This window comes from Artemia franciscana, chromosome 14, assembly GCF_032884065.1.
Source record: "Artemia franciscana chromosome 14, ASM3288406v1, whole genome shotgun sequence".
NCBI lineage: Eukaryota > Metazoa > Arthropoda > Branchiopoda > Anostraca > Artemiidae > Artemia > Artemia franciscana.
Window position 1 is genome coordinate 30614680 of NC_088876.1, and position 27749 is coordinate 30642428.

The window sequence follows — 27749 nt, forward strand, 5'->3', positions numbered from 1 at the left end:
TTTAATCAGTGAAAAAATATCGGGTCATAATTGTCAGACTGATACTTTGTCAGTGAGTTCAACAAAAAACATAAGAAAACCACCAGGCCAAAATTCTGTCGTTCGTGAAAAGAAGATCAAAATGGAATGAAAACCAAAACATTGAAAACCGAAACAATGAAAATTGAAACATTGAAAACCGAAACAATGAAAACCGAAACAATGACAATCGAAACATTGAGGTTAAAATTGCACACAATTAGAAAGTTATATGAAAAGTGTAAATATACTTTAAAATTTTCCCAGCTACTTATCATTATATCACCAGTCTAATTAACTGTAAAGGAAAGAAGGAAAGGTGAATTTGATAATGAGAATGAATGTAAAACCAGGTTTACATTTCTGAATAATCACCTTGATTGTTGAGGTATTTGCCATACATGTGATGTGAACAAGTTAGTTAATACTAGTGCTGCTTTTACTGCTAACAACTTCTTGCTGCACCAAGCCACCTGAGGACAAAATAGCTGCTAACGCTCCTCCACTGCCCAATTTATTCATAGCTTCAGTTTTTATCGCTCCAATAAATTCTCGATTGCCCTTAAGTCTTTTCTCACGTTCTCCTCCTTCCCCAATCGGGGTCCATATGCTTTTTGCTTGGCCTCAGGCCAAAGAGTACAGTTCTTAGTAATGTATCATCCGTAAAACGTGGCCTAGTAATCTTAACTTTTCTTTCTTTATAGCCGTAGAAAGTGGGATTGAACCGCATTTTTAATTCAGCTTGTCGTTTAATGTCCGTTTAGTAAAAAGGGTTCCTGAAACTAAACATTTCCCGTTCGAATTCACGATTTCACGTTCGAAAACCATATTTGATCTCGGTCACTGCTGCGGTTTCCAATATTCCGATCTTAGTTGGCTCGCTTATACTTCCATTTTTCCCTGGCGTTTTTTCAAGTACGAAAATCACCCTACGTCTTGCCTATACTAATTTTTACATTCTGCGCCACCACCTTTAATGTGCGCCACCACCTTTACTAATAATACAGATGCGAATTTAATCACTTAATAGATTTTTGCTTGTCTATTATCTATATTGTATTGTATAATTATATTCTATATTATTGTATTATGTTACCTATTCTATTATCTTTATTCTTGTATCTATTTTTATATTATAAATAGCCTCTTTGTAAAATGTCATCGTAAGTGACTTGAAGTAAGTTATCACGGTTTGTTTGCCGTTTGGAAGCGCTGCCCCCCCCACCTGTTTTCAATAACCAGCTGTTAGCAAAATAAATATTTTTTTAGATGTTAATGATCCAGAAACAAAGTTAGATATTACAAGCGCCATTCCCAAAATTATTCGTTTATGAGAACAGAGTATACAAAGCATTTCAGAGAAACACAAAATCTTTCAAATGCTTTGATGATGTAAAATATGAGAAAACGGGCCCTTTGGATCGTTGGAAGCTTTTCAGCATTATTTTACCTCTTGGTGTCACACAAACCGATGTTTTCATATTTATGTCATCATAGATGTCATCATATTATACTCGCAGAAAGAGATTACGTTTCTTTTTAAGCTATTTCTGTCTTTCTTAGATTTTCTACTGATTGTGCTATAATAATAGAAGCTCTAATATAACGCATATTTCTAATACAAATATTATTTCATATAGTGTACTTTTTTGTTGTTGTTTCTTTCTTGTGATAAAAAGAAATGCATCGAATTCTATCTTTTTGTCTGCCTTGTTATAAGTTAGTATATATATGTTGTGCGTGAGTAAGCTGTGCGAAGCTAATATGCATGACTTATTAGCTCATTTAAAATCAGTTCTTCCTTTTCGTTTGTTGATCTTTTTTTTGATGTTTCAGATTTGATTTCGTTTGTTTCGTTTTTTTTACGTATTTTTTTTGTTATATTATTAAGCTCGTGTAAAATTAGTTTTGTGTCGTTTGCTGATGTTTGTTTCGATATTTGATTTTGTTTGTTTAAAAATGAATTTTGTTTGTTGATTTCGTTCTATTGTTTGTTGATTTTTGATTTCGTTTGTTGATTTCGTTCGTTTGATTTCTTTTGTGGTTTTGTTTCGTTTGTTGATGTTTCTGATTTTTGTATTTGATATAGATAACTTCGAAGACCACACTGCCTTTTCATGACGAAAGTAAAACAGTTCAGAATAGGGATGATACCTTTTTATTGACAGTGAATAGATATAAAATTATTTAACTGGATATTTCGAACACATATACAGTGTTCATCATCAGCAGTAAAACAGTTCAAAATAGGGATGATACCTTTTTATTGACAGTGAATAGATATAAAATTATTTAACTGGATATTTCGAACTGGATATGGTTTTACTGCTGATGATGAACACTGTATATGTGTTCGAAATATCCAGTTAAATAATTTTATATCTATTCACTGTCAATAAAAAGGTATCATCCCCATTTTGAACTGTTTTACTTTTGTATTTGATATAATCCTCAATTTTGAGGTTAATAAATAAATACTATGGAAAGTAGAGTATCGCTAGACTTGGTTTTTCTTTTATATTTATGTGTGTGTAAAAGCAACATGTGTGTATATTTAAAATATATGTGTGTATATATATGTGTAATATACACATATATATATATATGTAATGTATACATATACACATTGTATATGTATATACACATTGTATATGTATATACACATACACATATACATACACATACACATATACATACACATACACATATACAAATATACACATTGTATATGTATTGTATAGTGTAATATACACATTGTATATGTGTAATATACACACATATATATATGTGTAATAGACACACATATAATATATGTGTGTATATTTAAAAAGTAAAAGCAACTCGCTTTTATTATTTGCTGCTACGGTCTTACCATTTGTGGTAAGACCGGTTTTTCTTTTATATTTAAAATGTGTGTTTCATACACATAAAATGTGTATATGTATAAAATGTGTATACACATAAAATGTGTTTTTTTATATATGTGTTTCATGGCACAAAAAGTAAAAGCAACTCGCTTTTATTATTTGCTGCTACGGTCTTACTATTTGTGCTTGAAACCTATTGTTAAAAAACGTTTTTTTTTTACAAATATAAGTTTCTCTAATAATCGAAAACTTTCTGTCAAAAAGTAGCCATAATAAAATTTTAAGAAATAAATATTTTATTTTTTCTGTGTTGAGACGTCTTCAGACACATTGGGTATATGCTGTGTCTAGTAATAATCTCCATAAAAAAGTGGCTTAGATTCTGAGAGATTTTATTGTTTTTATTTAGTTGACCTTTTGTTTCTCACCTGCTTAAGCCATACTTATTTGAAGTTTTTCTTTTTCTTTAGAAACTTGAAGAAATATTGAAGATTGACTTATTGAAAGAAAAGTCTTCTGTTGATATTGGATTGGTGAGCTGTTCTTTACCATTAATATTCAGCTTCTTAATTCTATTGTTACTCATTTTACTGTTGTTATTTACTATTATTATTCTGATCATTAATGCTATTGTTATTCTATTGTTATGGTATTCTATTGTTATAGGTTGTTTTTCTATTGTTATTCACTTTATTATTGTTGTTTATATTTACCTTGTTAATTCTATTGTTATTGTCATTTTATTGTAATAGATTGTTTTTATATTGTTATTAACTTTACTACTGTCATTACTATTGTTATTCAGTGCTGTAATACTATTTATATTAATTTGTTTTTTTTTTGTTTCTTCTTTTTTCATTTTTTTTTATAGAAAAATAACAACTGTTTTATAATGCTTTTGTAAGAGCAACTGAACACTCTACTAGCGTTATTTACCATTATTATTCATATTCTATATTCTATTGTTCTTCGATTGCTATTATTTTCTATTGTAATAGATTACTATTCTATTATTATTCCCTTTACTATTGTTAGGCTATGTACTATTATTGTTCACATTGTTAGTTCTCTCGTTATTCGAATCTTGTTGTTATTCTATTGTTATTCACTTAACTGTTACTACTTTTTTTTTATTCAGAACTGTAACACTTATTTGTTTTTTAGTTCCCCCTTTTTTCAACGTTTTTTGCTGAGAAAATAGTTTTTAATTTCTTTTTCTTTCTTTTTTTTAAGAACAACTTTTTTATAGACTTATATTGAAAAGGAGCTTGTCGAAAAAGTTTAAGTAAACAAACCCATCTGAGAATTTCCCTTTGTCTTGAAAAGGTAAAAGGCCACTTTTTTAGATTTCGCAAATTTTATATGAACAAGCTTGTTAAGTTGTGGATACACTTAGTGAAGGATACACTTATCCTTCTGTTACCAATAAATTAAAATCTGCCCAAAACCGTGCCGTCAAAGCAGTTTTTCGGCTGCCCTGACTATATCCCACCCAGGACTTGTACTCCGATTTTGCTATTATCCCTTTTGAACAAATCATCAAAAAATAAAATATATCCCTTGCATTCCGCTTATTATAAAAATCTTCCTCCCCAATTATTATCTTATTTTAATAGTAATAATATTGAAGGCCACTGTCTCTCTTCATCCAACCGTTCCTTCATTGTCCCCAAGTGTGTCTCTAGCTCCGCCCAGCGATCCCCCATTTATAAATCTATACTTCAATGGAATATAAAACCTTCCAGTGTCAAGCTATCCACAAGTTTTCGCACGCTGTATTTTGATATTATTATATATCAGTATTTTGATATTTGACATTTGCACGCTGTAAAATTTTGATATTATAATTCTTTAAATTCTTATTCAATTTGCTTTAATTACCCATGTTTTCTCTTTTTTTTCTCTCTTTTTCATTTTCAATTTTTTTTTGTTATGGTCCTCAACAAGTTTGCTTCCAGGATCTTTATTATTATTGGTGTTATGTTTTTTTTTATCTGAATAAATTGAATTGAAAATTTAAGTGAAATCGATAAAAGATAAATTTGTGTTGGGGGGGTGGGGCAAGTCGAAATGTATAATTCTTTTACTCCTTTCTTTTTATCTCAGAAAATTGTTTTATATAAGGTTTATGCGCTTTGTTTTTTTTTCTAGGAAACACATCGTTATAAATTATACCGCTACAATGAATTAAAATTATAATAAGAAAATATTACAATTCTAATTATAGTGTACAAAATTATAGTATGTAATACACATCACCATAAAATATCATATTCATATTAAAACTGATGCAAGTTTTTATACTTAAAGTAGTTTTTTTAGCAAGTATTTTTTTTGGGTGGGGGGAGGATATCGGAACATAAGATATAAAAGAAATGGGAACTTCCTTGAGGGTTGAAAAAGGCAGATTTTGAGTAGATTGGAATGAAGGAGGAGTGTGCCTGGCTCTGTTGGCCTCAGGCGACTTTGTGCAAAAGTGAGTTGTTAGTAGTAGTAGTAGTAGTAGTAGTAGTTTTTTTTAATTTTGCAGATCTTTCAATAAATAAAGACACTGGAAATTTGAGTACTGGTCAATCTGTGGTACTTTTAAAAAAATCAACCCTTATTTAATAAGTTTAATACAGTCTTAGAAAATCACCAGGGGATTAGAATAAATAAGGAAAAAAGTTCGAACGAGGTCTGCAATTCAAGACTTTAAATCATCTGATTTTAGAAAAAAAAGGAGTTTTACTGCCGATGATGAACACTGTATATGTGTTCGAAATATCCAGTTAATCGATTTTTATATCTATTCACTGTCAATTAAAAGGTTTCATTCCTATTTTGAACTGTTTTACTTTCGTCGTGGAAAGGCAGTGTGGTCTTCTAAGTTATCTACGACGAAACAGTGCTATCATGAAATCCAGGGATAGGGTTTCGTTTATAAGTAGGGATATGGCACCGTTTAAAAGTAAGGATAGGGCTCCGTTTAAAAGTAGGGATAGGGCTCCGTTTAAAAGTAGGGATAGGGCTCCGTTTGAAAGTAGGGATAGGGCTCCGTTTAAAAGTAGGGATAGGGGATAGGGCTGCGTTTAAAAGTAGGGATAGGGTCACGTCTAAAATCGTTTTGCAACTTTGAAGGTTTATTTCTCATTCGAAAACCTTGCAAAATTATGGGTAGAGATTTAGACATATTAGCTCAGACTAGCCTAAACTTCAGTCTAATTTGTCAGATTGGAATGCAGTTTTAGAAATTAGTCAACACCACTATGCGGCGAAATTTTGTGATAAGAATTAAAATATGTTTTCCCAACAAGGGCTAACAGCGTTAAGTACAAACCGTCAGTCAGGCATCAAAGATGTTCAGAAGAACAAAAAAACTCACAACTTTTTTATTTCTCCTCTGACAACCGTGAAACAGAAACTGATCGATATGTGAATCAATACACATCAATCCGTTTTTTGTTTTAGGGTTACCGGAGGGGAAATAAAAAAGTTGTAAGATGAGGTTAGGTAGTACCTCAAGTACAAACCGTTAGTCGGGTATCAAAAAAATGTCGGGTATCAAAATCTCCATGATTGTAAATTTTCAGAAGAACAACAAAAAATCTCACAGTTTTTTATTTTTCCTCTGATAACCGTGGAACAAAAACGGATCAATAGTTAGATCAATACACATCAATCCCTTTTTTGTTTTACGGTTATTGGAGGGAAAATAAAAAAGTTAGGAGTATTTTTTTTGCTCTTTTGAAACTTTACTGTTATAGAGATACGTCTTTTTGATACCAGACTGACGAGACACTTTTTATTTTTCTATATTGCGTGTTTTATAATACGTCCTGTACATAGTACTTATATTGTGTGTTTTTATTTATTTCAGATATGGAATTCTTTTTATAGTGGAAAAGATGGCGTTGTCACTGCTATGATTCCTAAAGATAAATACACCCTAATAAAGGAAAGAAGCTCGAAATACCCTATTGTAAGTTTAGCTTTATTTTAGATTGACAAAATTGTGAGCTGAAGAGGAAAAACTTAATTATTTTTAAATTTTGAATAAGACGATGCGCACTTTTCACAATTTTACAGAGAATAAAAATAACTTTATATATTTTATGAAGTTTATAATGTGTAAGTTATAATATTCATTTGTGAATTAATGGACGCGTCTATCGAAAGTCTCTGAGGTAATAAAGGCTATACCAACTTATAATATATAAAATTACTTTTAAAAAATAACAATTTTGTGAAGGTATATTTGTAAATTTAATATAAAAGTGAAAATTTTTCTAAAGTCTAGGTAAAACAAAAACTGAAGGTTTTTATACCAAAAACAAACCAGTTCCTATGTTATTGGTTGTTTGATGAGAAATTTAAAGCCATTAAAAAGAACGAGCAATTTTTTAATTACATCTTTTACGAGTAAACTCTTTGTTTGTTTTTTTATAATAAAGTTAAATAAAATGGACAAATTTATTTATTTATAATTATAATTTTATTAATATAAAGATTCTTACCGTCATATAAAGATTAAATATGCATACGTGCAGGGCTATAAACAGGATTGGAGGGATTTTGGTGAAGGGGGGGGGGGGGGGTACACAATAAACTTTGAAAAATGCTCTAAAAATTTGTTTTTATGTATTTTTCTTACATTTTTGCGATTCTTTGAAACACACACCTACCCCTAACTCTCCCACTGGATATGACCTTGCATATGTGCATATATGTACAATTAATTACCTATCATAAATGTATAAATATAGAACTGATGGAGTTGAAGGGAAGTTGAGAAGAGAAGTAGAAATGGAAAAAGTAGAAAACGGAAACTCTGTACAAAACAGACACACTTAGAAATAATAAGGACAATTTTTCTCAAGACAGTGGAATTCAAAACAGTGGATATTTCGACCCGATATCAAAGGGCCGTCTTCAGCACAACACCAACAAATCACATAATCTTAATTAAATCATCAGCTATTCAGATATTTGTTAGTCATTCAGCTTAAGGTGTGATGCCGAATTTTGATACCAAGTGCCCACCCTTGGTACTGGTTGGAAGGAATGGGGTTAAGGTAGATGAAATCAACTAAAAGTTTGGCCTGGGGAAATTGTCTCTCATTGTCTCCAATAGTACTTTATCTTACCTCCTCATCACAAAATATTCCCTACTGAAGAATATGAGATCTTAGAGGTTAGTTTCTTTGAGGTCCCAAACATTCGTGCAGACAGGCAATAACTTTCCCCTACATCTCTGGGGAAAAGTGTTCATATACACATAAATAGAAAAGAATTCGCTCATCTAATTGTGTGAGCGAGACAGGAGTGTATAAGCTAAAAGAGAGTCATGGGTCAATTTACTTAGCAACAGCTTAACAATGTTATTTCTCAAAGATGATGCTTTTGAGGGGTGTGGCCTGTCCCATGAGGGTCGTCAGTGAATAGTTGACGGAAACAGAACCAGCAAAGGGGAAGTTTCATCTTACAGTATTCATAATAAAAAAACCAATGTTTAAAATATTCACGTGTGTTGAAGCATATCCTTTAAATATATGTGTATGTTCAAATGCACAATCTTATCAATCATCCTAAATGTAAAAATACAACATCGATGAAGCAGATAAAAGGAAGAAGACAACAAAAAAACATGAAAAAACAAAATGAATAAGAAAGAAAAAAGGAAAAATGATAAAACATTAAAAACAAGTAGAGAAACACTAAACTGCTGAAGAAAAAACGAACAAATACAAAAATAAAAAACAAATGCAGCATGAAAAGGATAGCCTAGCCAATAGAAAACAAAATGTCCTAGAAATAATAGCTGTGAAGGTCTTTTTCCTGTTGGTTTCAGTACCTTTCATTTCTTTTCTTAACCAGAGGCTGGACTTTCAGGAAGAGAAGGAATTATTACCAGTCCAGAATGTTAGCCAAACAACTATGTAGCATACTTATAAGAACACTTACGACTGTTATTAATACCCCTAGTTGAGCAAAGAGCCAAAAAAGGTACAAGGAAAACCAGATGAATTGATCCGTTATGCACCCTAGGCAAGATACTATGATTAAATTGTTAACGCCAAAAGTGCACTATAACAAGAATCCTGATAGAAAAAACTCCCGGGGGGGGGGGTACTACAAGGAGTTTGTTTAACGAAGATATTTCATTTCATAATTTTTTGTCAATGTCTTTTTGTTCCCCAGAGGGTGTCATTGCCCCTCTTGTTCCTCCCTTAGTTATAATATTCATTTATGAATAAATGAACGAGTCTATCAAAAGTCTTCGAGGTGACATTTGGCTGAATGTATTGAATAACTGATGAAATAAGACTATGATAACTTATAATATGTAAAATAACTCTTATTAATATAGAATGTAGATAATTTAATTAATATACGTTAATTAATTTAATTAAATTGATTAATATAGAATACATTAAATAGCATAATAACTTATACGATATATAATAACTTATAATATAGAATTATCAAAATAACTAAGACAAAAAAAATTATAGAATTGTTTTATTGTATTGATTGTGTCTTGTTGTAAGTTTTTCTTCTTATATATTTATATCTTGCTGAGGACGGCCCTTGGACTTAGGGCCGATCTTGTGAAAATAATTCCCTATTGTTTTTCTTGTCTTTGGTGTTTGTAATGGAAAGGCAGCGTGGTCTTTGTCGCTATTTAAGGTTCATTTCCACAATCGCAAAAAAACCATTTACCATCAGAAAAGACGAAATATAGCTCGCTAATAAGAATAAACGATGTTTTGCCCCGTCATGTATATTTAATATCTCCATGGTTACCCTTTGACAGTTTGATGCTTTATCGATTCAAAAATTCCTTTATGATTAAAAAATACTTGTTTTACTTTAACGCTGAATCTTTCTTTGAAAATCGGTAAAAAAGAAACTCCAGCAACCCTTGATACTGAACAATTCGTTGCACGCCAATGCTAGTCTTATTCAAAGATGATAAAACAAAATCTATTTTTAAAATCCAAAGAAACGAGGTTAATAATCGTACTTTGGACTCAATCCTATTCTGGACAAAGTTGCGACCACTTAGGACTGTGGCGAATATTTAAGATATGGTAGTGTTTGTAGAAATTAAGCAAAAGTATTTTAGATAACGCTTTAGTATGTCTCAATTATATATTATTATTATTTCTATTATTATTAAAACGGATTTTCAAGGATTTAGGCTAAGGTAAGTTCTAAATAATTTGTCAAGTACTGCTAAATTAACGAGATGCCAGGCGAATACAGGTAAAAAATTCGAGTTGTAGTAGTATTTGTAGAAATTAAGTAACCGTATTTTAGAAAACGGGTTAGTATATTTCAAGTATATATTATTATAATTACTATTATTATTAAAACGGATTTTCAAGGATCTAGGCTAAGGTGGGTTCTAAATAATTTATCAAGAGCTGTTAAATTGACGAGATGGCAGGCAAATACAGGTGAAATATTGAAGTTGCGGCAGTGTTTGTAGAAATTGAGCAAGCGTATTTTGTAAAACCTTTGATATACTTCAAATATATATTATTATTATTATTACCATATTACTATTATTATATATTATTATAAAGTATTATAAGTATTATTAAAATAGATTTACAACGATTTAGACTGAGGAGGATTCTGAATTATTTCGCAAATATTGGTAGATTAAAGAGACGCCAGGCGAATTAAGATGAAATATTCGTTGTGAATATTTTTTTTTATTTTCTTCCTACTAGTCCTTCTTGGGAAAAATCAGGTCCTCCTGGTTGGGACAGGAGGATGCCGTAAGTAAAGATTTGAGGAAAATGAGAACTTCCTGGGAGGGTGTAAAAAGGGATGTTTTAAATAAATTCGGGTTGAGGAGGAGCGTATGTAGCTGTTTTGGCCTGAGGTAACTTTGTGCTGCATTGAGCTCTTATTCGTAATAGTAGTAGCATTCGTAGGCTCGTTTTCTTTTGTCGTTTTCTCTCGAAATTTCTCTCTTTGTCTTGTCATAGTAGACCAGTTCACCTAGAAATTTTTATTTCTAGTAGTGAGCACTTCCGTTCTCTGTTAATTCTATTATGTTGTGATTTACTATTAACTAATATTTTTCTGATTTGATCCTATTTTAATATTTATTTCTCAAAATCTTCCAAGATAATTTTTCTAAAATTCTTCTCACTAGTCATAGACTCGTTTTTTGTTGTTTTTTTTTTCAAAATTTCTCTTTTTCTTGTCATAGTAAAGAGTTCTTTTCTTTTAAAGAGCTCAGCTGGAGTTTTTTTTTATTTCTAGTAGTGAGCACTTTAGTTCTCTTATGCTTTCATTCACTATTAACTGATACCTTTGACTGTATTTTAACGTATATTTCTCAAAATTTGTGAGCGGGATAATTTTTCTCAAAATTTTTCTTCTTACTAGTCATAGACTTTTTTTAGTTTCTTTTTTTTTCTTGTCATTGAAGACTAGTTCAATTAGACTAGTACTCCAGTTCTATTAGTGAGCAGTCTAGTTCTAGTATCCTTTCATTCACTATCAACTCCTATCTTCCTGATTTTACCCTATTTTAAGATATATTTCTCAACGTTTGTGCGCTGGATATTCCCAAACCCATGAGAAAAAGTAGTTTATAGTTGGTTTTAGGAGTTTAAATATAGCAGTTTCATTTCAAAATTTCTGTCTTTGTCTTGTCTTAGTAGGCTAGTACGGCTAGCACTCCAGTTCTGTTAGTGAGCAGTCTAGTTCTAGTATCCTCTCATTCACTATCAACTTAAATCTTCCTGATTTTACCCTATTTTAAAATAAATTTTTCGAAGTTTGTGTGCAGGAAATTCCCAAACCCACGAAAAAAAAGTCATTTATAGTTGGTTTTAGTTGTTCAAAGTAGGTTATAGTAATAACAGTTTTGTCACAATTTCTGTCTTTGTCTTGTCTTAGTAGGCTAGTTTGGCTAGCACTCCAAGTCTATTAGTGAGAAATCTAGTTCTAGGATACACTGTTAACTCGTATTCTCCTGATTTTATTCTATACTAGCTGTTGGGGAGGCGCTTCGCGCCACCCCAACACCTAGTTGGCGGGGCGCTTCGCCCCCCCCCCCCAAGCCCCTCCCGCGCGCGTAAGTCGTTACGCGCCATATTAGTTACGCGCCATATATTTTCTTTTTAGTTTTTTTGTAGTTTTTACCTTTTTTAGTTTTTTTCTTTTTTTGTATTAATGCTAAGGCCAAGGTTCAAACCTGGAGCCTCTCGGACCTAGAATCTGAAACATAACGCTTTACCAACTCAGCTACTTCGGCTTGAATACATTCGTTTTGAGCAGCTTCCTCGGATGTTGCCATTGTAGGTTCTTCAGTCATTTTACAATTAGAAATTTCTCTTTCAACGGTCTTCTTACAATTAAAAATTTGTCTTTGAACGATATTCTTAAATACCTGTGTCCTGGTCGTCATTTATATTCCCTGTGTCCCGGTCGTCATTTGTGTCCCGGTATCCCAGTCTGTAATTTCTCTTTGAGTATCCCGGTCGTTATTTATATTCCCTCTGTCCCGGTCGTCATTTGTGTCCCGGTCTGTAATTTCTCTTTGAGTGTTTTTTCTTTTTAGTACTTTTTAGTTTTTTACATTTTTTCTTTTTTCAGTTTTCTTTTTCTTCTTTATTTTTCAGCTTCACTATGAAATACATATCGCCGAACCTTTGTTTTTTTAACTAAAATCTGGTAGGCATTGATGACCTTATCCAAGTCAAAATCCCAAACCCAATCATCATCGCTATCATTTTCAGTTTTGATATGTTTTGACTCTCGCTGTCCAGGTGGATCTTCATCTAACTGTGCGGTTTTGCGTTCTTTAGCCTCAAGCCTGTTTCCTTGCTGTTCTTTTGATTCCTCGGCACGCTTTCTTTTCTGACTTTCTCTATCAGCAGGAAGTTTTTTGGCATAGACTCTGAGCATCTTCATCGGCTTTTGCCATTGTAAGTTCATCAGTCATTTTAAACTTAAAACATTAATAGATTTCTACGTGAACATATATGTCTTAAATATCTTTAATGACGTCACCGTCATAGCAAAAATGACGACAACTAACTTCATGACGTCAGCCGACACAGAAACATGACGTCACCTGATCCACAGACAGACAACTTATTTTTATATATATAGATAGATTGTGATATGTTTCTCGGAGTTTGTGAGTGGGATATTCCCAAACTCCCCGAAAATAAGTAGTTTATAGTTGACTTCCAGTAACTAGACTTTTTGAAGAAAAAGGAAGTTTTATCTTAAAAACGCAAAGAAATAGGGTAAATAATACCATATCGGACGTGACCACATTCTGGAGACGAGTGGACCGCTTGGGACAGTGGCTAAACTTGAGTTTACAGTAGTATTGGTAAAAACGACGAAACTTCTTCAGAAACTGGTTTGATTTACGACAACTTAGTTTGAAGTGGCTCGAAATCGTTTTTCAAGTATTATGGAATTCACAAGGAGTTTGTTTTGTGTGGGAGCTTGTAGTGAGGAAGTTTTTAAGGTAAACAAGACCTTCTTGGGAGAACCTATAAAAGGAAGGCCATTCACAATTTAGATTAGAGAAGGGTCCTATCCATTGCTATGGGGAAAATGTGACCGAAGTTGTTGTAGAATATTTGATTCTCTGAAATACAAATTATTTTCTGTAAGAGGATGAATTTTTCTACATCCTCTCTATCTTCACACATTTAGGCATCGGTCTGAAGGGCTTTAAAAGGTCTTGGGCATCGGTCTGAATGGTATTTAAGCATTGGTCTAAAGGGCTTTAATGATAAAATGGTCTTAAAAATTGAGACACGTTGAAAAAATGTTAATACTTTAGACATGTTCTTGGCAAGCAATGTATAGGCCTACTGGCCTATTTTTGGTGGCAGGCAGGGAGGGAGTAAAAAAAATTGTTTTTGATAATTTTTATGGTGCTCAGAATTTTGCGATAATTTGGGATTTCGTACCCTTCCCTCGACATTTGCGTCCTTGTTCTTAGTAATGAAATGTCTGATTTGACACATTTACTTTTGTAATAATTTCCAATTTTTGATGTTAGCTAAATTCTTGACATAATGTCAATTTGGTGAAAAACCTATCTATAAAACAGAATTGAACGATCAATACATTTTCTCCTTAAGTTTCGTCCTTGTTCTCCTATAGAATATAGCATCCAGGTTTTCATATTCATCCGCCTAGGTATTTTTACAAGGGCCAAACATTTTTTATGGGTCATACACCTAAGCCGTGGGGAAGTTGATAACCCAAATCTGCGTATTAAAGAAGATGAAACACAATTATTATAAAAGTGGACAAGGAAAATATTTTCGTTGTGGTTATGTTTTTGACATTTTAAACGGTTGATGATTTGGATTCCTATCAAAAGTGGACCAAGAAAATGTTGCCCTTTAGGTAAATAGGATGCGGGGAATATTAGGATAACCCCACATAAAGATGATAAACAAAATTGTGAAGCATTCCGCAATGTTTTTTTGTGAGTATGGGGTAGTGATTGCAACCAGCGTCCATTATCTACGAGAGTAGTGGGCGTCGATAGGAGTTACAAGTTGTTGTTTTTCTTTTCGTTTCTTTATTTGATTTTTGTTATTACGATAGTATGGATGCTCTTTTTTTGAGGATTTCTTTATTATATACTCAAGAGCTTATTTGTATATAAAAAAATTGAGAAATTAAGCCACATCAGTTTAGCGTTGCCAACGCTTGCCAAAGCAAACTGTACCAATTTTCTGGCTAAAATTGTATTGCAAGAGATTGCATTTTCTACCATCTGCATTTCTACCATCTGAACCTTAGGTTAGAAATTTGTGATAAAAAAGGGAAATTTTCGGTAAACAAAAAATGAACAGATATCTGAGGCAGAAAGGTGGTAAAACCAAAATATACCGAAAAATCTGATTTTAACAAAAAATTTCCAAAAGAACGGCATTCTACCAGGATTGCTAATATAAATAAAAAACGTTACAGTTTGATCGCTTTGGCAACGCTGCATCCTTCTGTTTCTGAACGATTCAATTACGTGTGTTGCAAAGAGCAGGCCGTAAAAAGTATCGAAGGATCAAATTAATAAAAGCAAATTATTTTCGTGCGTAACATTTGTTTTTGTAAGTTTCAGTAAGTATAAAGGCAAATTTTTCGTAGTTCATATAATTAACTTACCAATAAAGTGAACATACCAATCGATGCCTTTTTTTCTGTTCTTTACGACTATAATAATTGCTTCTACCGCAAATTCAAATTTAAGTGCTTTTGACCTAACCTTATTATAAATAATTTTGGCACTGAGAAAAATGTAGTATTATTTTGTCGAAAACGACCGAGAAAACGGCGCTGAGAAAACGTAGTATTATTTTGTCGAAAACGACCAGTAAATCATACTTTAATTGAAATTTCGTCATTTTTAAGAGCTCAAAAAGTGCTCAAATTTGAATTTGCGGTAGAAGCGATTATTATATTCGTAAGGAACATAAAAATGGCATCGAATCGTATGTTTACTTTATTGGTAAGTCAATTATATGAACTGCGAAAATTTTACCAGTATAAACTTTAAATCCATACGACTTTAACTTTAAACGTTTATAAACTTTAAACAGAGTGAGAGGAGGAGTGCTTAAACTTTATCGGCCTGGGGTGACAGCTGTGTGACAAGTTTGTAGTTGGAGGAAAAGTTGACCGAATGTCTTTACTAACTAATTTATTTTTATTCTATTCACGAAATCTGTGGGAGGGAGCAGAAAAGATACAAAAGTTCTAGATGTGATAAGAACGATTTTGAGGGATATTTAAGTAGTTGGCTGAGGTGAAAATTTTAAACCAAGTGAGACAATGATCTTAAAAATTTCGTAAGTTTAAGTCTGTGCGTTGGGGTTGATTTCTAGAACTAAAAATTATAATGGAAAGTGACAAAACTTAAGGGCTTGAATAAAACTAGAGAAAAATTTTTATCTTTGGGTCAGTATTTTAGTTTTATAATCAATGAGAAAAAAATCTATTTGACAGGTTTCAATATTTAAAATAACTTTAACAGAAAAGGGTAAATTAATTCAAGCAAAAATTACCAAGCGAAATGGCCATGGAAGTTTTTGTATGCATTTCTGATTCATTACTAATTATTCTCATTTGTTAGAAACCATACTCCTCAATAAAAGGGTTCTATACCTATCTAAAATGAACATCAATAGTACACTTTTTTTTTTCCAGGAGCAGGAATCTTTTGTTAATAGCTTATAAAAATTCTCAAGGTACTGAGAACGGCAAAATCCTAAAAAAATAACTAATTTCTGGGAAAAACTGTTTTTTTTTAGCATAAAAGATTTTAATCTTTTTTTCTGGTTACTCTTTTTAAAAGCTTTTTTGTTTTTTAAGGCAAACCTACTGTTATATTGATCTGCTTCGTTTTCTTTGTGTGCTCCTCCTACATTATTTTCTCACTCTATTCTTTCCGTCATTTTCTCAATACAATCTGTCCGATCTTGATTGTTTTGTAACTATTGTTCCTTTTACTGAGATTTACGTTTTAGTTTTAGTCGTTAACGCCATGTATAAGGCATTGATATTTTCATTTCATACGCAGGCTTTTTTTTGAACAAACCATAACTCTCTACCTAATTTTGAGAGAAAACTTAGGGAATCTAAAAAAAACGAATTTTTCAAAATTTATGCTTTGTGGATTTTTCCCTGTTCTCAAAACTCAAGAGTGTAACTTTTTAAATGTGTGGCTACCCTCTTCCAAAAATTGTGTGCAACTTATGCTGCGTACCACATTTGGTAGAAGTGTTTCTAATATGACGAGAGAATTGGCAGTGGAACTGAAACCTGCCAACGCGAGGTGCGGGGGTGCCACAAGTAATGGAGCAAGTGGTGCTCCGAGATGTACACCAAGTGACTGTGGGCAGGGAAACCCTCGACTTGAGCGCTCCAAGGCTAGTTTAATTTTTGCATTGGGGGCTTAAATTTCAGCATTTTACAGCAATGGATTTTTTTATTTAAACTTTTTTGTTTAATTTTGATTGTATAAAACAGAGGTGAGCGTCTAATATTGCTTTCTGTGCTTCTTTTTATCATTATAGTTTGCAATTTAATGGATAAACGAAATTCGAAAAGTGCTTCAAAACTTGACATACGATGGCCAAGGCCAAATCTAAACTGACCGGCCAAAGCTATAAAAGTAAAGATATACTAATCATAGATGTTGTCTCTGTACATAATTTGACGTTATTTGGTTCTGTCTTGCGCCCGTAGACACAACATCTAAGGGTCAAAGATCATAAAGTAACTGGTCAAAACCAGTTCTGACAGTTTAACCAAAACTTGGTCAAAAGTAGCTTATGTACAACATCTCTAAGTCTAAAAAATATAAAACTACAGGAATGAAGAAAAATAACATGCTAAATACTTGCAGGGGAAATATACACGTTAAAGAACTTTTTCTAATTGCAAACATAAGACTATACGTTTAGACTATACGTAAGACTATACGACTTACGTTTGATGCTTGACTGTTACGTTGTATGTTACGATCCTTACATCTCTCTTCCTTTGAAACAATAAAGTTCCCTTCCCATTGCAACTTTATTTTTCCTTCTTTTTTTGCGTAATTTCATCATTATCGTCAACAGCGATCATATTCATTATCCCCCAAAATTTTAAAATCGAATCAATTAATAAATACTAATAGTTTCTAGCTTCCATAATTTCATCAAATATCTATTATTTCGTCAAATGTACCCATTTTAGGCGCGCTGACGTAAAAAAGTTGACATTTCTTCTTCCATCAAAGATCCTGTGTTTTGTTCCTTCTTACAGCTAGGTTAAAGTAATGTCTTGCTTGGGTTTATTAAGCGTTAGGGATTTCAATGCGAGGGGACGTCAAGAATGTCCAAATCCAATCTGAAAGATCCTTAATCTTCTTTGACATTTTGATGTAGCGTAATGTTTCATCTTAATATATAAAATATAGGTGACTGAATTTAGTAGATTACCGGTCAAAGATCATAAAATAATTGGTCAAAAACTAGGATGAAACTAGATCTACGTTGCATAGGCAACGTGAGGTGTTGCGGCAGCCTTTGTTCGGCTTCGTCGAGTAAAGTGTTGCGAGAGCAACACTTTGGTTTTGTTTCCTCGCTTTGACTAAACGCTGAAGCTGTTGATCTATAAGGATCTCAAAATAAATACTAGGTACACAAACTCACAAAAATTGCAAACCCCTCACTATAACTAGCAAAAATTGCAAAGCCCTCATCGCTGAAGAGGATTGTAGGCTAACAGCTGATTATTACTTACACGTTCCCTACATGTCTTACCACTGGAACCAAATTGGCCTTACCATCAAATACACCGGAAAAAAAATAATAAGTACACCAACTAGCAAAGGTTGCGAGCCCCTCATTGTCGAAGATGATTACGTGCTAACAGCCGACTCTTGCTTAAAACTCCCCTATATGTCTCACAATTGATATCGGCCTATTTTTGGTTTCAGTTTGTACCTTACTACTGAAGTTGTTAACCCCTTTAAACTTTTAAACTAGTGTATCTCATGAAGGAATTTTTTTTTTTTTTACCAAAAAATGGATGACATATACTTTGATCAGCTCATCAAGAGCTATCGACTGCCGTCGAAAACTGCCGTGCAAAGTCGTATTCATCAATCCAGCCTATGGTCCACACTTTCCGTAAAAACTGCAGAGGTTAGACCCCTACCACTTTCTAGGAATAAGTTGAAATCGGGGTGGTAGAAAAAACAAAAAATACGACAAAACCAAAGTGTTGCTCTCACTGCACAACTAATGTGATTTGATGAGTTAATAACGTGTCTATTGTCAGTTGCCTTTTCACGAAGTATTAATTTAATACTTATAAATAAGTTGGCTGTTATTAATACTTATAAATATAAGTTGGAGGGGGCGCCTCGCCCCCTCCAACTATACATATATATATATATATATATATATATATATATATATATATATATATATATATATATATATATATATATATATATATATATATATATATATATATATATATATATATATATATATATATATATATATATATATATATATATATATATATATATATATACTAGCTGTTGGTGGGGGCGACACCCAACACCTAGTTGGTGGGGGCGATTCGCGCCCCCCCCCAAGCCCCCCCGCGCGCGTAAGTCGTTACGCGCCATAATAGTTACGCGCCATTGTAGTTGTGCCCCTATGTCCCACCTGTGAATATAGATATATATATATATATATATATATATATATATATATATATATATATATATATATATATATATATATATATATATATATATATGTATATATATATATATATATATGGTTTTAACTACGTAAAACTTGCGAATATACAACATTCTTTGCTGTCCCATTGTCTTTGCATATAAATAGATTGTCAGGTTTACCGACTCTTGAACATGCAACATATAATGGTCCATGGGAAAACAATCTGTATTCAGATCTATACCTCATGATTCTAATGATTGCCCTTGAGCTTTGTTGATGGTGATTGCTAATCGACCATTCCCTGTCCCGGTGTCCCGGTCGTCATTTATATCCCCCTGTTTCCCCCGGTGTCCCCGTTGTAGTTGTGTCCCTTTGTCCCGGTCGTCATTTATATTCCCTGTGTCCCGGTCGTCATTTGTATTCCGGTGTCCCGGTCTGTATATACATTCGTTTTTTAGTTTTGTTTTTCTCCTTTATTTTTTTCCTTTTTTTTTCTTTTTTAGTTTATTTAGATTTTTAGATTTTTTAGTTTTTTTACTAGTTTTTAGTTTTTTTTTCTTTTTAGTTTTTTTGTAGTTTTTACCTTCTTTTTAGTTTTGTTAGTTTTTTTTTTTACTTATGTCCTGGTCGTCATTTATACTCCCTGTGTCCCGGTGCTTTGTTGATTGCTAATCGAACATTCCTTTTGTCCTGGTCGCTTTCTCTTTGATTGTCGTCATTTATTTTTTTCTTTTTTAGTTCTTTTAGTTTTTACCTTTTTTAGTTTTTTTTAGTTTTTTAGATGAAAATTTTTTTAGTTTTTTCCTTTTTTTCTTTTTAGATTTTTATTGGTTTTTACCTTTATTTTAGCTTATTTTTCAGTTTTTTCCTTTTTTTTATTTTTTTTTATTTTTTATTTTTTTTAGTTTTTTACCTTTTTTTAGTTTTTTTAGTTTTTTTAGTTTTTTAGCTTTTTTACTTTTTTTATTAGTTTTTAGTTTTTTTTTGTAGTTTTTGCCTTTTTTTAAGTTTTGTTTTTCTCCTTTATTTTTTTCCTTTTTTTTTCTTTTTTAGTTTATTTAGATTTTTAGATTTTTTAGTTTTTTTTATTAGTTTTTAGTTTTTTTTTCTTTTTAGTTTTTTTTTATAGTTTTTACCTTCTTTTTAGTTTTGTTAGTTTTTTTTTTTACTTATGTCCTGGTCGTCATTTATACTCCCTGTGTCCCGGTGCTTTGTTGATTGCTAATCGAACATTCCTTTTGTCCTGGTCGCTTTCTCTTTGAGTGTCGTCATTTATTTTTTTCTTTTTTAGTTCTTTTAGTTTTTACCTTTTTTAGTTTTTTTAGTTTTTTAGATGAAAATTTTTTTTAGTTTTTTTTCTTTTTTTCTTTTTAGTTTTTTATTGGTTTTTACCTTTATTTTAGCTTATTTTTCAGTTTTTTCCTTTTTTTATTTTTTTTTTATTTTTTTTTAGTTTTTTACCTTTTTTTAGTTTTTTTAGTTTTTTTAGTTTTTTAGCGGGGCGCCTCGCCCCCTCCAACTATACATATATATATATATATATATATATATATATATATATATATATATATATATATATATATATATATATATATATATATATATATATATATATATATATATATATATATATATATATATATATATATATATATATATATATATATATATATATATATATATATATATATATATATATATATATATATATATATATATATATATACTAGCTGTTGGGGTGGCGCTTCGCGCCACCCCAACACCTAGTTGGTGGGGGCGCTTCGCAAACCCCCCCCCAAGCCCCCCCGCGCGCGTAAGTCGTTACGCGCCATAATAGTTACGCGCCATTGTAGTTGTGTCCCTATGTCCCACCTGTGATATATATATATATATATATATATATATATATATATATATATATATATATATATATATATATATATATATATATATATATATATATATATATATATATATATATATATATATATATATATATATGTATATAGCCTATATATATATATATATATATATATATATATATATATATATATATATATATATATATATATATATATATATATATATATATATATATATATATATATATATATATATGGTTTTAACTGCGTAAAACTTGCGAATATACAACATTCTTTGCTGTCCCATTGTCTTTGCATATAAATAGATTGTCAGGTTTACCGACTCTTGAACATGCAACATATAATGGTCCATGGGAAAAAATTTGTATTCAGATCTATACCTCATGATTCTAATGATTGCCCTTGAGCTTTGTTGATGGTGATTGCCAATCGACCATTCCCTGTCCCGGTCGTCATTTATATCCCCCTGTTTCCCCCGGTGTCCCCATTGTAGTTGTGTCCCTGTGTCCCGGTCGTCATTTATATTCCCTGTGTCCCGGTCGTCATTTGTATCCCGGTGTCCCGGTCTGTATATACATTCGTTTTTTAGTTTTGTTTTTCTCCTTTATTTTTTTCCTTTTTTTTTCTTTTTTAGTTTATTTAGATTTTTAGATTTTTTAGCTTTTTTATTAGTTTTTAGTTTTTTTTTCTTTTTAGTTTTTTTGTAGTTTTTACCTTCTTTTTAGTTTTGTTAGTTTTTTTTTTACTTATGTCCTGGTCGTCATTTATACTCCCTGTGTCCCGGTGCTTTGTTGATTGCTAATCGAACATTCCTTTTGTCCTGGTCGCTTTCTCTTTGAGTGTCGTCATTTATTTTTTTCTTTTTTAGTTCTTTTAGTTTTTACCTTTTTTAGTTTTTTTAGTTTTTTAGATGAAATTTTTTTTAGTTTTTTCCTTTTTTTCTTTTTAGTTTTTTATTGGTTTTTACCTTTATTTTAGCTTATTTTTCAGTTTTTTCCTTTTTTTTATTTTTTATTTTTTTTAGTTTTTTACCTTTTTTTTAGTTTTTTTAGTTTTTTTAGTTTTTTAGCTTTTTTACTTTTTTTTATTAGTTTTTAGTTTTTTTTGTAGTTTTTGCCTTTTTTTAAGTTTTGTTTTTCTCCTTTATTTTATCCTTTTTTTTTCTTTTTTAGTTTATTTAGATTTTTAGATTTTTTAGTTTTTTTTATTAGTTTTTAGTTTTTTTGTAGTTTTTACCTTCTTTTTAGTTTTGTTAGTTTTTTTTTTTACTTATGTCCTGGTCGTCATTTATACTCCCTGTGTCCCGGTGCTTTGTTGATTGCTAATCGAACATTCCTTTTGTCCTGGTCGCTTTCTCTTTGAGTGTCGTCATTTATTTTTTTCTTTTTTAGTTCTTTTAGTTTTTACCTTTTTTAGTTTTTTTTAGTTTTTTAGATGAAATTTTTTTTTAGTTTTTTGCTTTTTTTCTTTTTAGTTTTTTATTGGTTTTTACCTTTATTTTAGCTTATTTTTCAGTTTTTTCCTTTTTTTTAGTTTTTTTTATTTTTTATTTTTTTTAGTTTTTTACCTTTTTTTAGTTTTTTTAGTTTTTTAGCTTTTTTACTTTTTTTTATTAGTTTTTAGTTTTTTTGTAGTTTTTACCTTTTTTTAGTTTTTTTAGTTTTTTTAGTTTTTTAGCTTTTTTATTTTTTTATTAGTTTTTAGTTTTTTTGTAGTTTTTGCCTTTTTTTACTTTTTTTAGTTTTTTAGCTTTTTTATTAGTTTTTAGTTTTTTTTGTAGTTTTTGCCTTTTATTAGTTTTTTTAGTTTTTTAGCTTTTTTATTTTTTTTATTAGTTTTTATTTTTTTTTGTAGTTTTTGCCTTTTTTTAGTTTTTTCAGTTTTGACGTCACCTGATCCAGTTTTTTCAGGTGACGTCACCTGATCCACGATCCACAGATCCACAGACAACTTATTTTTATATATATAGATAGATATATATGAAAATAAGTTGTCTGTGTGTGTGTGTGTGTGTCGAGTGACGTCATGTTTGTCGACTGACGAAATTAAAGACCGGGACATCGGGACACAAATGACGACCGGGACACCGGGACATAGGGAATATAAATGACGACCGGGACACTCAAAGAGAAAGCGACCGGGACACAAGGAATGTTCGATTAGCATTCACCATCAACAAAGCACCGGGACACAAATGACGACCGGGACACAGGGAATATAAATGACGACCAGGACACTCAAAGAGAAATTACAGACCGAGACACCGGAACACAAATGACGACCGGGACAAAAATGACGACCGGGACACCGGGACACAGGAATATAAATGACGACCGCGACACTCAAAGAGAAATTACAGACTGGGACACCGGGACACAAATGACGACCGGGACACAGGGAAACAACAACAACGGGGACGCCGGGGGGCACAGGGGGATATATAAATGATGACGGGGACACAGGGAATGTTCGATTAGCAATCACCATCAACAAAGCTCAAGGGCAATCATTAGAATAATGAGGTATAGATCTGAATACAGATTGTTTTACCCATGGAAAATTATATGTTGCATGTTCAAGAGTCGGTAAACCTGACAATCTATTTATATGCACAGACAATGGGACAGCCAAGAATGTTGTATATTCGCAAGTTTTACGTAGTTATATATCTATATATATAAAAATAAGTTGTCTGTGTGTGGATCTGTGGATCAGGTGACGTCATGTTTGTTCGCATATGACGTCTGAATTATTTCACACTAATACAAAAGAAGAAAAAAACTAAAAAAGGTAAAAACTACAAAAAAAAACTACAAAGAAAAAAAACTAAAAAAGCTAAAAAACTAAAAAAAACTAAAAAAGGTAAAAATCTAATAACTAAAAAAAAACTGAAAAAAATAAAAAAAGGCAAAAACTACAAAAAAAATAAAAACTAATAAAAAAACTAAAAAAGCTAAAAAACTAAAAAAACTAAAAAAAACTAAAAAAGGTAAAAAACTAAAAAAAACTAAAAACTAAAAAAGAAAAAAACTAAAAAAAAGGAAAAAACTGAAAAATAAAAGAGAAAAAGAAAAGTAAAAAAATATGAATAAATATATATAAAAATAAGTTGTTTGTGGGTTATGTCTGTCTGTCTGTCTGTCGAGTGACGTCGTGTTTGTCCGCATATGACGTCTGAATTATTTCACACTAATACAAAAGAGGAAAAAAAACTAAAAAAGGTAAAAACTACAAAAAAAACTAAAAAGAAAAAAAACTAAAAAAGCTAAAAAACTAAAAAAAACTAAAAAAAGGTAAAAACTAAAAAAAACCTAAAAACTAATAAAAAAACTAAAAAAGCTAAAAAAGCTAAAAAACTAAAAAAACTAAAAAAACTAAAAAAAGGTAAAAAACAAAAAAAAAACTAAAAACTAAAAAAGAAAAAACTAAAAAAAAGGAAAAAACTGAAAAATAAGAGAAAAAGAAAACTAAAAAAATATTAATAAATATAAAAAATATAAATATAAATATAATACAAATTAGCAATCAACAAAGCACCGAGACACAAATGACGACCGGGACACAGGGAGTATAAATGACGACCAGGACATAAGTAAAAAAAAAACTAAAAAAACTAAAAAAATGGTAAAAACTACAAAAAAACTAAAAACTAATAAAAAAACTAAAAAATCTAAAAATCTAAATAAACTAAAAAAGAAAAAAAAGAAAAAAGGAAAAAAATAAAGGAGACAAACAAAACTAAAAAACGAATGTATATACAGACCGGGACACCGGGATACAAATGACGACCGGGACACAGGGAATATAAATGACGACCGGGACACAGGGACACAACTACAATGGGGACGCCGGGGGGCACAGGGGGATATAAATGACGACCGGGACACCGGGACACAAGGAATATAAATGACGCCCGGGACACTCAAAGAGAAATCACAGACTGGAACACCGGGACACAAATGACGACCGGGACACAGGGAATATAAATGACGACCGGGACACAGGGACATAACTACAAAGGGGACGCCGGGGTGCACAGGGGGATATATAAATGACGATGGCGACTCAGGGAATGGTCGATTAGCAATCACCATCAACAAAGCTCAAGGGCAATCATTAGAATCATGAGGTATAGATCTGAATACGGATTGTTTTCCCATGGACCATTATATGTTGCATGTTCAAGAGTCGGTAAACCTGACAATCTATTTATATGCACAGACAATGGGACAGCAAAGAATGTTGTATATTTGCAAGTTTTACGTAGTTAAAAACATATATATATATATATATATATATATATATATATATATATATATATATATATATATATTATATATATATATATATATATATCTATCTATATTCACAGGTGGGACATAGGGACACAACTACAATGGCGCGTAACTAATATGGTGCGTAACGACTTACGCGCGCGGGGTTGGGGTGGCGCGAAGCGCCACCCCAACAGCTAGTATATATATATATATATATATATATATATATATATATATATATATATATATATATATATAAATGACGACTGGGACACTCAAAGAGAAAGCGACCGGGACACAAGGAATGTTCGATTAGCAATCAGGGACACAGGGAAACAACAACAACGGGGACGCCGGGGGGCACAGGGGGTCTTCTATATACATAAAAATAGACATCCGGACACAAATCACGACCGGGACACAGGGAATATAAATGACGACCGGGACACAGGGACACAACTACAACGGGGACGCCGGGGGCACAGGCGGGATATATAAATGACGACCGGGACACAGGGATTGTTCGAATAGAAATTACAGACCGGGACACAAATGACGACCGGGACACTCAAAGAGAAATTACAAACTGGGACACCGGGACACAAATGACGACCGGGACACAGGGAATATAAATGACTCTTCGCTGTCCCATTGTCTGTGCATATAAATAGATTGTCAGGTTTACCGACTCTTGAACATGCAACATATAATCGTCCATGGAAAAACAATCCGTATTCAGATCTATACCGCATTTTTCTAATGATTGCCCTTGAACTTTGTTGATGGTGATTGCTAATCGAATATTCCCTGCGTCCCCGTCGTCATTTATATATCCCCCCTGTGCCCTTCCGGCGTCCCCGTTTTAGTTGTGTCCCTGTGTACCGGTCTTCATTTATGTTCCCTGTGTCCCTGTGTCCCGGTCGTCATTTGTGTCCCGGTGTCTCGGTCTGTAACTTTTCTTTGAGTGTCCCGGTCGTCATTTATATTCCCTGTGTCCCGGTCGTCATTTTTCTGTCCCGGTGTCCCGTTCCGTAATTTCTCTTTGAGCGTCCCGGTCGTCATTTATATTTCTTGTGTCCCGGTCGTCATTTATGTCCCGGTGTCCCAGTCTGTAACGTCAAGTCTTCAATGGCTCTGGTGGTGCAGCCAGTTGGGGAAGTTTAACTTTTCCTGGGGCGCAACACATTCCAATTGTTTCTCCATTAAATTACAAGACCTTGCAATAGGGACAAATTTTTGACATAGTCCCGATTTGAACACATCTACTCAAGCTATAATCATCGACTAGGCTGTACCTGAATGCCAGGCGATAATTTTGACGTTGCTCTTGTGATTCCTCGACACGCTTTCTTTTGGCATTATCTCTTTGAACCGCAATCCTGTTTTCAGGTTGTTCTTGTGATTCCTCGGCATGGTTTTTTCGGTAATTTCTCTTTGAGCTGCGAGCCTGTTTTCACGTTGTTCTTATGATTCCTTGGCACGATTATTTTTTGGTAATTTCTCTTTGAGACGCAAGCCTGTTTTCACGCTGTTCTTGTGATTCCTCGGCACGCTTTCTTTTCTTACTTTCTCTATTAGCCGCAAGCCTTTTGGCATTAACTCTTTGAGCAGCTTCCTCGGCTGTTTCTTCTGCCATTGTAGGATTTATACTAAAATTTATCTTTTAATTAACTCTTTGAGCAGCTTCCTCGGCTGTTTCTTCTGTCATTGTTATATCTTTACTGATATCAAACAGTTCGTGGTAAAGAACTGTAGTAAGGAGCGACCCGGCTCAATAGTAACAAAAACTCTAAAAAAATGAATTTTGATATCAATAGCTACATCAAAAGAATCGCATTTTAATGCTGATTTCAAATATATAAGTTTCATCAAGTTTAGTCTTACCCATCAAAAGTTACGAGCCTGAGAAAATTTGCGGGAAACACCCCCTAAAAGTCGTAGGATCGTAACCAAAATGACACCATCAGATTCAGCGTATCAGAGAACCCTACTGTAGAAGTTTCCAGCTCCTATCTACAAAAATGTGGAATTTTGTATTTTTTGCCAGAAGACAAATCACGGGTGCGTGTTTATTTTATTTTTTTTTTCCCAGGGGTCATCGTATCGACCAAGTGGTCCTAGAATGTCGCAAGAGGGCTCATTCTAACGGAAATGAAAAGCTCTAGTGCCCTTTTTAAGTGACCAAAAAATTGGAGGGCATCTAGGCCCCCTCCCACGCTCATTTGTTTCCCAAAGTCAACGGATCAAAATTTTGAGATAGCCATTTTGTTCAGCATAGTCGAAAACCATAATAACTATGTCTTTAGGGATGACTTACTCCCCCTCAATCCCTGGGGGAGGAGCTGCAAGTTACAAACTTTGACCAGTGTTTACATGTAGTAATGGTTATTGGGAAATGTACATACGTTTTCAGGGGGATTTTATTTTGTTTGGGAGTGGGGTTGAGGAGAGGGGGCTATGTTGGAG

The 27749-nt window shown here is 32.3% G+C and overlaps 1 protein-coding gene across 2 annotated transcripts in view; it reads left to right on the top strand.

Moving 5' to 3' along the window:
* LOC136035564 (ATP synthase mitochondrial F1 complex assembly factor 1-like) overlaps positions 1-27749 on the top strand; it is a 108827-nt gene that overhangs the window by 23751 nt on the left and 57327 nt on the right. The window contains exons 3-4 of one of the 2 annotated variants that reach the window (XM_065717434.1): positions 3356-3418; positions 6745-6846. In XM_065717434.1, the coding sequence (XP_065573506.1) occupies positions 3356-3418; positions 6745-6846 (165 nt within the window). The remainder of the gene's footprint in view (positions 1-3355; positions 3419-6744; positions 6847-27749) is intronic. The other variant, XM_065717435.1, reaches the window with a different exon arrangement.